Below are 12,422 nucleotides of genomic sequence, written 5' to 3' on the forward strand. Positions count from 1 at the left end.
CAACAACAACAAAACAAAACAAAATGCTCATAGGCGCACTGTTGTCTAATGATGTCACAGTTCAAATTTCTTTCTCAAATCATTAATAATTCATGAACAAAAAGGAATCATTACCATGAAGGCGGTTTGGCAAATGTGATCTTAATTATTATAAAGTTTGGTAAACTTTCTCTCTGAATTTCTCCAAGAATTATTAATGGTTTGAGAAGCTATATCAAACACTCGAAAGAGCTTCACCCGATTTCCTAACATCTCGAAGTTGGTCTGAAAAAACACTCGGCTTCGCCTCGTTTTTTCAAGCCACTTCTCGGGTTTGGAAATCGGATGAAACTCTTCCATTGTTTGATATATGATTCTAGAAAATTGATTTTCAATTAGCCAAACTTTTCATTTTTTTAAAATAAACTGGCTAAGGAAATCGTAACAAGAAATTTATTTTCACGGCCCGCACAAAATTACGCATGCTTTCAAATTTACAAAAAATGCATTCAGACATTTGACACCTTTCATAACATTTCTTGACTTCGCTTAAAACCATAAATAGTTTTTGTCAAAATGCCGATATTTGCCTTTTGTTTCACGCCCAATGCTGAGACAACATGCACATAAACCGAGTTTTACCGCAGCCTGGCGAACACCAAAAACTGATTTAACCAGAAAAAAAAATTAGGTCGGCTTTCTTTACAATTTAGCGCTTTCACACATTAAAATTATTTTCTGCTTGGATTTTGCGACTAAATGGCGGGATTAGGGGCGGAAAATTTCGCTTTTGGCAGCTTCACAGATAGAACTACCTTCCACGAGACTTTATGTGCTCTTTGATTTGCTATATGACAAGGTGCGGCCGGGGAAATGGTAGACGGCACGCTGAACCGGTCTCGTCCTCCTCCTCCTATGATGAAATGCCGACCTTGCTCTTGAACAGCGACGCTTATTTTTTTCATCCAAGACAGTGGAAGATTTAAAACCAAACATTGAATCTGGGGAACATATGGCCAAATTATTAAACAAGCATTTTTCAAACACTTTCAAACTGATTGGCACTTAAACAAAAATTTAGGAATTGTGGTATCCAGGCAAAGTTGGATTGGACTCTAGAGGACAGGGAAACAAACCCTCACCAGCCTCCATGTTGTCATATCCACTTGTGGATCAACAGGGAATCTCCCAGTGTTCACATCACCCCTTAGAAATTATGAGATCAGATAAAACTTGACAGGATTTCAAAGTTGGAATATTTAATGAGGACAAAAGAACACAGAACAACTCAAGACCAGAGTGGAAGCAACCCGAAAGGCAGGGGGGTGGTTGGCTAGATTTTTTTTTTATTCATTTTTTTTTTACAACTTGATAAGCAAAATAAACCTTTTTTTCACTGCAAACTTAGTGCGTGTTGTTTTGTCTGGTGAACCAAGCAAACTTAAGATTACACTAAACCTTTTTGACTGTGTTATTCGCAAAGACCCTTAAGTGCTCAGCTAAAGAGTAAAACAACCAAAGCTGTACATCATTTTCAAGCTTAAAGAATGGAGAAATACAAGAAATCAAACTTCTTAACACAAAAACTGTACCCACTACAAGACCTTAAGTGCAAATTTACTGAGATTTATAAACATGAGCTACTCACACAACCAATTCACTCTACTGAACATCCAGTGGTTGCAAAATGTTTAAGAGATGTTGGCCTCTAAAACCGTGTCTGGGATTTTTAAAGTCTACTTTGGTTTTGAATTTACAAGCTCAGGCACAAAAAATGGCAGACAGAAGTCGTACATCAAACTTCAAGTCACTTTTACTTTGTTTTGAAAACAGATGTCAAAAATTCCTGACAGAGTTTTCAAAACCAAGTTAAAGCTACTTAAAGTTTGATGAATGATTTCTGGACTGTCATTTTTTGCATTTGAGGTTATAACTTCAAAACGAAAGCAAACTTCAAAATCCCCAACACTATTTTAGAGGCCAATAACTGCCAATCATTTTGCAATCAAAGGATGTTAAGTTAAGTGAAATGGTTCTGCGGGTAATTCACGTTTACATTCCTCAGTAAATTTTCACTTGAGGTCTTGTAGTGGGTACAGTTTTGAGTTAAGGAAGTTTGATCTGTTAGGTTTCTCCATTCTTTAAGCTTTAAAATGGTGTACAGCTTTGGATACTTTACTCTAAAGCCGAGCGCTTACTGGTCTTTGTGCATAAGACAGTCAAAAAGGTTTAGTGTAACCTTAAGTGTCTATATGACCCATTACTATTTGTTCACTTGACATCTCCACAATGTGTAGACAAGTGTCCCACCTAAATTGAAAGGCTCAGTGCATAACAAATGGACGCTATACTGAATTGTCAAAAAACATCAGAATCAAACAGGCTTGGGACACTTGCCTACAAATCATAGAAGTATCAAGAAAAAGAATAGCCAAAGGACATATACACACTTAAAAGCCCTTGGGATGGCTACATAAACATCAATGCTGGGCTTATGCTAACAAGAGACATTCTGGCCCCAGTTGTTCAAAGAGTGGAATACTTTGTCCAGCAGAAAAAACACTATCTAGCAAATAAAGTGTACTCAAGTCACATTTTATCCACTGGATAGCTACTTTTCCGCTGGATAATGTTATCTACTGTTTAAACAACTGCCAACAGGTCTTCATGTCTAATGTAAGCATATTACAGCCTGGCAGTGATAACATAACCAGCCCCATTTTAATAAAGAGCAGATTGATAAAGTTGATGTTATCAAAAGACAGCCCTACATCAAAACTCATAAAAAAAAATTGTTTTTTCTGTCTTGATCTCAAACTGCCACGCATTGATTTCAGCTATAATACTTTTGTCGTCATCAAAGGAACATTTCACAGCTGAGGATTTCCGTAATTTCTTTTGCCTGTTTTCATGGCAATACTGTGTCTTTAGATATTTTGTTTGTGACAAAGTAATTTCGTGAATTTTTACCAAAAATACTGACTGGATTGCATTTCAAACGTTAAATTGAATACTGTTATAATCCAGTGAAAGCCTCACTAGACATAACAAATGTTCTAATATTCATATTCATTCCCTGATACCTCTTACACTACAAATGGTCACGCATTAGACTTAGTTTGTTTGGCTTCCCTGTGTCAACAACTGACACAATCAGAAGACTTTTGAGTTCAAGAAAATTGGCTTACAAGCTATAGTCCTACCACAAAAAATTCTTCATGGAGTTTATCGCTTGGCTCAATTTTTCCATACTCTTTGGTCCAACTGAGTTTTTCCGGCATTTTGGTACCAGAATTGTTGGAAGAATGGCAAGTCAGTTTACTTCTTTATAAGGCTTGACAAGTTTGATTGTATCTTTTGACTTTTTTTAGGGAAGACCTTTGCCAAACGTGTTTTGATTTTCAAGGTCACATAGCAGTGAAATCGATGCTAAATTGAAATAATTTTGACAAAATAAAATCTAAGCTTTGCTTCACTGCCAACAGTCTCTTTGCTTTTATTATGGTTTCATCTTGTGATCTGATTTATGGCAGCATAATAAAAACACATACTGGGAATCAATGAACATTTGTTATTTCGCATAAGGCCAGACGTGGACAGTTATAACATTCGATTAATGCTAGAAGAGAAAAAAAAAAAAAAAAAAAACACTACAGTCTGTTCTGGAGTAATGACTGTAATGTTATTCTAAAATCAAGCGCTTATCTTTAAATTCTGAGAAAAAAATTTTGGTCTCTTTGGTCAAAATATCAATCTGCTCTTTATTAAAATAAACACACATAAGCCAAGTAAAGTTCTGCTTGTCTAGTTGTACACCCAAGTTGACTTATATCCCACATACACTTTTAATGCTAATTTCAATTTGTAGTGATTGGCATGATGACATCATGTTTCTTATACGATGATAAAACTAATGTCCTACAGTGTGATGCAGCTTTGCAATGTGTGTAGTTGGTTGGTTTGGGTTGGGTTCCAGAGGACTGATGCTATCTTTTTAATAGCATACTATTTATTTGATTAACCGCCTGTCCTTCGAATAAGTGCCCACCTCGATTAAGCTCCCACACTAAAAGCCCAAAAAAAGAAAAGTGCCCATCCTCAAATAAGTGCCCACCCCACCCCATCCTACCAAAAAAATTTCTGTACTAGCCCATGGCCAGTGTGAAGTAAGAGGAGAGTCAGTTGTGTCCCCAAATTGGTTTTTGATCAATACGGTAGTCAACGAACTTTTATATTGTTTTTGGCTTCTTTATGTTAGCTTTTCCACTTTGTTTTGTCTTGTTGAAGTGAAATAAACTTGTTATCCCTTGTTTTGTTATTCTCTAAAAATGTCCTTGCTTGCAGAAAATGTTGGGAAAATAATAAGTGTCCAACCTTATGGGACCAAAATTAAATAAGCACCCAGAGCGGTTAATTGAATAAATAGGGTAATTCCAATGGATGGAAAATCAAACAATCTTTCTTTTTTTTCATCATTTGTGCAAAACAGTCATTGTGCTGCATCAGCATTTTTTGTTTCTAAGAGCTCACTATCTGTGCATGAAAAGCATCCATGTCATATTTGTGAAGTAAAACAGTCTTCAGAGTGACGAAGTGTCTGTTTGTTTAAGTTGAAGATTGGGCAAACTTTTAATGTCACTTTCAAATAATTTGAGCCTAATTGGTACAAATTTTTAATCATGAGAATCTGAAGCTTGACATCCTCTTAATCCCCCTTGATCATTCTTAATTTTTGCATGCCAAAACTTCAATAAATACCATTGTGTGGTTCCAGAAAATATCCATACCCCCCCACAGAAGGTTTTTCACTTTAGACCCCCCACCCCCTTGGAATTTCCATTCCAGGGGGGGTTATTTGAAGACCCCCCACCCCCCAGGAATTTCCAACTTTTCTTTTTCACCTTTGCAAATTCCATATTTTCGTAATGACCTCCACAAAAAAATGTTTGCGAAGTTTTACCGCGAAGAAACTGCTATGAACCAGTTTTACATCCAATATACGACGCAATTATAATTTATCAAGCAGTATGAAGGACTTGAAACTCAGTTGAAAACTGGCTACATGCACAAGAAAGCCACTCTGCTAGTTGGATGATTTGTTGACAGTTTTAGTTAATAATCAAAACTTCAAATGAATTAGAACGCAGTTCATGTCTCGGCCCTTAATAGTCATCTCTGTACTGAGTTCTTGAATGAAATGAATTTGAGAAGGCAAACAAGTTCCTATTTTCAACGTTTTTAGTACGTAAGGTTTATATCAAATAAATGTCGCTATTTTACCTCCGACGGAATGCAATCTTGACCGAAGTTTGTATACATCAGGAAAGTTTTGTGTTCAGTGCTGGTTCAAATTTCAACTGCAATGTTCATTTAATGTTCACTGGATGGAAATATCTCTTCAGAATTCTTTCCCTTTTTTCCAGAAATCTTTTTTGTGAAAGATTGCATTGAAGAAAATAGACATTTTATGGTTGCAGCAAATTTCCCATGGGAAATAAATTCATCAAACACAAGAGTGCTGCATGTGCATAATTTGTACATTTCATTATGTCAGCAATAGATTTCAACCGCAAACTTGCCTGTGGAACTACGTACAGGCCATGCTCAACAAAATAGTTGCTGCATTCAGAAACCTTTTAATGTCCTCAATTGATGCTACAATATGAGTAAAGAGAGCTTTCATTTACTTTAAAACTTGAACTTTAAATGATCCTCAAGTTTAACCATGGACGATATGAGGCCGATTGATTGTGCCGTGAAGTTGAACTTGGAAAAATACCTGTGGTACAAATGAAAGTCACCACTTCTGCCATAGGTTGCGCTCCCTTTATCCTGGATAATAATTATTTTTCCACAGTGGCAACTGAAAATTTGTGTCGATTTTTTTCGTGAATTTCCTTATCCTCTGGAAGAATTATTCATATGGACATCCCCCAACCCTTCAGAAATTTCTGTCTTCTAACCACCCCCCTCCCTCCCCTTGGAATTTCCATTGACCTTCCGTGTGGGGTGGGGTATGGATATTTTCTGGAACCACACATTAAGTCTTCAAAATGCCTCTATTAAAAAAAGTTGGTCTTTTGTCTGATAATTGGATGCAGACGTGGGACAGCAGAACTTTACTTGGAGATGCAGCTACAAACCATAAGAAAGTATTTGATTACAAATCCACATTCTCACAGCACAAATTAACCATGAAAAATCACGAAACAAAAGCAATTTCAAGTTTTCCCTGTGCCCCTTACAAAGTTGCATGCCAGTTGAATGGTCAGTAGACATATAACAGTCTCTAGTGAAAACTTTCAGACTAATTGTGTTCACATAGCTGGGGGAATTACATGTAACCATACACTTTCTTTGTTAATATATAGCTGCATGCCTAAATATTTAAAAGGAGAAGTGTTGTTAGTACCAAAATCTGTTTGAAATTTTGTTGTTTGTCCAATTTACACAATAATTATTGTCCAAAGCTCAATTCTGATTGTTCAAACAAAAGTCCTCCAACCAATATATAGTACATGCAAATGCAATTTAAGCTGTTGAGATAGCAGAACAAAATTAATAGCTGCTAATTCTCAACATGCTTGCACATTTCACAACACTTCTCCTTTTAATGCTTGGTTCACCATTGACAGTCAGAACAAAACAAAAGATTATCTACACTGTCCAGCTGGTCACCACTTGAGCAGCGCACATCTTCCATCATCTCAACCATCATGCCTCTGATCCTGTCATACAAATATACGAACATTAATTAAAACATTGGGCCCAGTAACTCAAATTTTGTTTTATAGATTAGCTAGATGAATTTTTTTTAAGGAAACAAACCAAGGCAGACAAATCACAGGGTTATGCTCCAAATGCCAAGTCTGTTGTACTGTTCCATTACTGCTGAAGAACAAAATTGCACAATTTGAAATTCTGTACATAAACTCCTTCAACCCTTCAAATGTAACAATCAACAAAACGCAGTTTTAGTGCAATTGGTCAGCTTACAACAGCTTTCACATTTTTCTTGTTTGCAAAAAACCATTACAAATTAATGCCAACTCTAATGCATTTTTTCCTATGCCATGCCCATATTGTTATCATTCCATCATGCTCTTTGTCACACATCTCACGAATGGGGACTTACATTATGGCCTGCCATCTGCATCACCAAAGGGAGGGAGGTTACTCAGTGTTTTTTCGGTGGTGGTACACCACTGGGACTCTGAATACCTTACCCTACACCCCAGGGTGGGTACTCTCGATTTCAAGTGACGGGGATGATCGAATGGGGGCAAAAATCAAAACTAAAAAATCCCTGGACCAAACATTAACCCCAAAAAAATTCCATGCCGAATTTCCAAGCCTTAAAGGCCCAGTTTCACCCATTCGGCTTTGCGGCCGTTTGTTATTGTTTAAAAGCGCTTTTATTGTTTAGTCTTGCGATCTGATTGGTTTACCGGAATATTCCCGCTGGGATGAAAGTCCTGGCGCATTCAAAATAAATCAGACCATGCAAATCGGACTGGTTGATTTCGTTTCAGTCGCTCCGATTTATTTTAATTTTTATACCTATAAGCAATATGTACTCTCCAAAGCGCTCGAGTTCTTTGTACTCCTTTGTGTAAAATTCTCGGCGAACGAAATTCGAGGTTTGGTTTGTTTTTCTGCATTCATTCCTTTGAGCGACGCGGCGAAACAGTCGAACAGTTAAAGCCGGCAGCCCTCAATATTAAATAATTTTGTCCGAAGATTTTCATTCTATTGTTGTATAAGTTAGACAGTAATCTTAAAGTGTCCTTTCGAATATTATAAAAGTTGACATGAAATGAAATTAACAGTGCTGGACTCGTTAGCTCAGTTAATATCGCTTTCAAAATTATAGCGGGCTGCGCCGATCCGGTCTATCTTACTATCATGAGATTATTTCTACCTTTGATGATAAAGCAACGATGCTACGAATGAATCTGCAGTTTACTAAGCAAATGAGTATTTTAATTTATTTGCCTGTGCCGATAAGAAAAAACGAAGGAACGCCACCTAGAAAACCATACAGTTTATTACGTCTCTTCGCAACGCTGTTTACATGAATCGGGAGGATAAAATCGAATGGAGCTAAAAAACTTACGTGTTAAGGTCAGACATCCGTAGAATCAGGAACATCGCTACAACAGATGCATGCATGGAGACAACAAATCCTCCCGCTTCTTTGTTTCAGAATAAAAGCGAGACAAATACATTCCTTCGGAATAACAATTGTACAACCACATTGTCAACGGCGAGATGTTACTTAGAAGCGACCGACGATTTTCCAATTTTCCTTTCCACACGAAGACTTTTCTTGAAAATATCCACATAAATAAAGCGAGAGGATGTTATACAAAGCTTAGTGACACGAAAAATAGTGATATTCCAGGAAATGAGCGCAATGAATGGGATTACTTTCGCTATTTAGCGCTCGCTGGTAATTTTCTGAATTTTCGACTGTGCGAAATTCAGCTCGGCGCGCAATGTCTCTTGGGTGAACATGGGCCTTTAAAATTTTCAGAAGGCATTAAATGATATAACACGAAAAATAAAAACATTAGAAATTGAATGTTTGTGTTTGTTTATTCATCATACCGTCTGAAGTTATCTTTTCCGCATCTGGTAGTCATTCTAACAACACTCGAGACACCAAAGAACATCTTCAGTTTCAACAATAACATTATGCAGAATGACAACGCGGCCGGGATACGCGGGCACTGTAGATTGTTTTGAATACCCCAAAAAAATCACTACTTAAATCAAGCCACCCAAAAAAAATACTTGCCAAATTTTCCTACCCCAAAAAAATCCCAGAATCAAAAATTTCAAACCCCGAAAAAACTTTGATCATCCCCGTCACTAGAAATCCAGAGTACTCCCCCCCCCCCCCCCCCCGCCTGGACCCTACACCAAGCCATATTTTGCAACATTGTTTTAGATTAGAATATATGACAAAACCCTACCTCAGACTTGTTGACTACATTTTTCATACCAACAATAATTTTAACAGTAAATAATACACTATTTTAGACCAAAAGACTCTGATTTTAATATCCTTTCCCAGACTAAACTGCTTGAAAAAAACAAGACCAAACAAGATCTTCCAAACATTAGCCAAGCTTTATTTTCCCATTGGTGAAATTTGGAGAACGGATGAAACCTCCCCTCCCGATCACCAAAAATTGCGAGTAGTATCCCCCTCCCCTCCCCCCCAGGACTTCTCATTGTATATTCCCCGCGAAATTCAAACTTGGCGCTAACAAAGTTAATTACCCCAATTTTAAAAAATTCTATAGCTTTTATACTTAAGAAATCAAAACTCTGTCATTATGTTGAGCTTTAAACTCGTAAATAACTAAAAAGTTATCCCATATTTCATGTGTTAAGAAGACCTACCTTCGCGGTGTCTTCCAGGTGAAGCTGAGTCACGTCGCATTCAAACACAAACTTAGACCCTTGCAAACACCTGAAAAACGGCAGAAATGGTTTCTTCATCACATTTTAAATGCGTTAAAAACTTGAACCACAATTACAAGGACGTAAAAACGCAAAATTTTTCAAATAAAATACCTTGAAATTTAGAGATGAAGAAAGCTTGCGGCCACGTTTGGTTATGGGGTTGCAAGGCTTTGTGGGTCAACAAAATTTAACACGTGATGACACCACATGGCAAACACGTGACAAAACTCATTCCCAGGCCAAGTGAGTCAGGCGGTGATTATATATGGCTCCTGATTCAGATTTGCCGATAGAATCTACTAGTATCCCTCTGCTTACACATCTGTAACTTACTTTCACGCAGGTAGACCATAACTGCCTGCCTGAGTTTTCTTGATGCCATCGGAATGGGGGTGGATGGGAGGTAGAATCGGCCCAGAATCCTTCGATCCCGCACTCGAGAACAACACTGTGAGGGATCATTTCATTGAACACCCTTCTAGCAGAGCCTCTTCTTAGTTTTTTCAGGCGGGGAGTCGTCAAGAGAGGCTTTGATTGCAGGGTGGTCATGGGAACTGGTCATAACAAGTTTTTTCGAAGAGGAAACACTTACCACCGTGTCTGTGATGGAGGGGGGGGGGGGGGGAGGGGTAGTTATCGACAAACAAGAAAACTGAGGTTGGAATCTCATTGTCAACTTTCTATTGCTGGATAGAGGGGTGGCTATGAATAAAGACACCATCTTTTGAGGTTGAGGAAGGGGGATTGAGGCAGAATTTTGTGGATTGGTGGGTCCTGTTCGAGAACAGTACTAAGACAGACAGCCAACACGAACTGCGCTCACTAATAATTCCCTCTGACCCAGAGAACAGACCGTATGAAATAATGTCGATAATGGTGATGATGAAGATGAGAATCAGGGACGAGTTGCATAAAACTTAACGTCGGGCGTAAATGCTATCGTCAGACGTTAAAATACTGAATGTGACTGGGCTGAAGATCTGGCGTTAGCAGTTACGCCCGACGTTAAATTTTATGCACCTCACCCATGGTTAAGCCAAAACGTGATATACAGGCACGACACGAAGACTTCCTCCCCTCCCCCCCCCCCCCCCCCAAATCCACCCCATTAATGGAACCCCCATGATACATGGATTAGGCAACAAACAAGAATGTAATGAAAGAAGAAAGTATGCCGTAATATTATTTTGTTTTTATTAATTTTTCACCAAATTATAACATTTATCGAGTCTGTAACCCAAGAGCAATATTAACAACGCAGAATAGAAAGTTTACTGATTTCATTTGAAAGTTCTACTTTATCTCTGTTGGAGAATGCTTTGAGTGTTTGAGTGTCTTTAAGCTACATATTTACAGTCTTCAGGATTCATTGCCCATATAAATTACCGGTACTCTAAATTTATGTAAACGTTTCCTTTGACATATATTCGTTATCAATTCTCGGAATCTTATTCGCATTCGTTTTTTCAGGGTTACCTTACCTATCTCAATGTCTCAGTTCTATTAAACACATAGGCGCGTGGGTCGTGGGTCACGTGATCCATGGGGACTTTCAATGTATGATAAGGACGTCTTTCCTTAGATGATTCGGATTCTCTCCTCTGAGGGGTCTGAATCGTTCGGATCACAGCAGTCACTTGACTGGAGCCTCGTTAGGAATTGAAGCCTGTGCGACGAAGATCGTTCCATGAGGGTCATAGGCCCGAGTCTCGATGCCTTGGTACGGGTGTGGGGCTCTCAGTATACACAGAGGGTACAAAGTCATGGCTTTGCGCGCGACTTTTTCCAGGGCAACTCGGTATCGAGCTCAGAGCCGCCATCAGTATTTCCACGGAATCCCAGCACTCCGTTTCCTGGAGTACCACTGAGCGATCTTTGGACATTTGGGTAGATGGTATAGTCGTTCGCGTCCACGAAGCGACGCGCACGAGCTGTGGAATCCATATCGTCAAACGTAGGCCTGTGATAGACAGGCTGAACTCCTCCATGATAGGTTCTTGAGTAAAGAGCGCACGGAGCATGCTCCTGGCTAGACCGATCTCGGAACCGTACGTTGAGCGGATTGGCTCTAGTGACGATGACGAATCAGCAAGGTTGCCATTGGTTGAAGGGCTCCCTTCCGATTGGTCAGGATTACTTTGGCTGTGAAAGAATAACAAACAATTTTAGAATACAGCTGTGATATTAAAATGAAACAAATAAAACAGCACGGGGTGATGAAAAGAAGAATGATGGCTGCAGACAACTTTCTTAGTCCTCGCAATAGCAGAATGGGTTAATCTTGAGCAAAATTTCTTTCTGCCTTTTCGTGGAACGAGATCTCCTTAAAGTATACATAATACTCATGTAGTATTGGACTCCTGTTTAGGTGTAAACCACCAAGTTCTTATAACAGGTAAAACGCCCATTAAAAGATGTATTGCAGTCCGTTAGGGAAAAAAGTAAGATTTCGAATTCAGGACTATTGAATAGCATTACCTTTGATCGTATTGTTGACAGCTCTTCACTGAAGATTTTGCTTTTCCAGTATTTCCTCCAGCCTGGGAGAGAAAAAAGACATAAAAACCACAATTGAAAGTTGGCATAAACATGTACGGGAGACAGCCTGCTAGTTTTGCAAGTCTATAGCCGCAATCTTTTATGAGCAAAAGGGAACAGCAAACATAAAAATGAATGTGTCCTAAAACATCTTAATGCAGTGCTGATGCCCAAAATAACACGAAAGTTTACAAATAGTGCTTTTAGCAAAAAGTCGAGATCATTCGTCACATCTTGGACTTCACAAAAAGGCCGTGAACCGCGAACCACGCACACCGCTAAAAATTAATAAACGAAAGGCCTGGGGATAAGATACTTTCAAACTGAACTGTCCTGACATTATCAACATTTCATTCATTTGTATTTTTTATTTAATTATATTTCACCACACACGTTACAAAAATAAAAAATAAAAATAATAAAATACGAGC

At 38.4% G+C, this 12,422-nt stretch overlaps 1 protein-coding gene across 2 annotated transcripts in view; it reads right to left on the minus strand.

Annotated features, from left to right (window-relative positions):
• Positions 1 to 987: 987 nt before the first annotated feature.
• The window catches only part of LOC146466146 (uncharacterized), a 38,882-nt gene continuing 27,447 nt past the window's right edge, over positions 988 to 12,422 (minus strand). The window contains exons 5-8 of one of the 2 annotated variants that reach the window (XR_014868120.1): positions 11,932 to 11,992; positions 10,935 to 11,595; positions 9,391 to 9,460; positions 988 to 6,707 (exon numbers count right to left, since the gene is read on the minus strand). Coding sequence is in view for 1 of the 2 variants with exons in the window: in XM_085127760.1 (XP_084983886.1) it covers positions 11,148 to 11,595; positions 11,932 to 11,992 (509 nt within the window). In the remaining variant the exon portion in view is untranslated. Of the gene's footprint in view, positions 6,708 to 9,390; positions 9,461 to 10,630; positions 11,596 to 11,931; positions 11,993 to 12,422 lie in introns of those variants that run through there. The other variant, XM_085127760.1, reaches the window with a different exon arrangement.

Source organism: Pavona decussata, unplaced genomic scaffold, assembly GCF_977016875.1.
Source record: "Pavona decussata unplaced genomic scaffold, jaPavDecu1.1 SCAFFOLD_153, whole genome shotgun sequence".
Classification (NCBI taxonomy): Eukaryota; Metazoa; Cnidaria; class Anthozoa; order Scleractinia; family Agariciidae; genus Pavona; species Pavona decussata.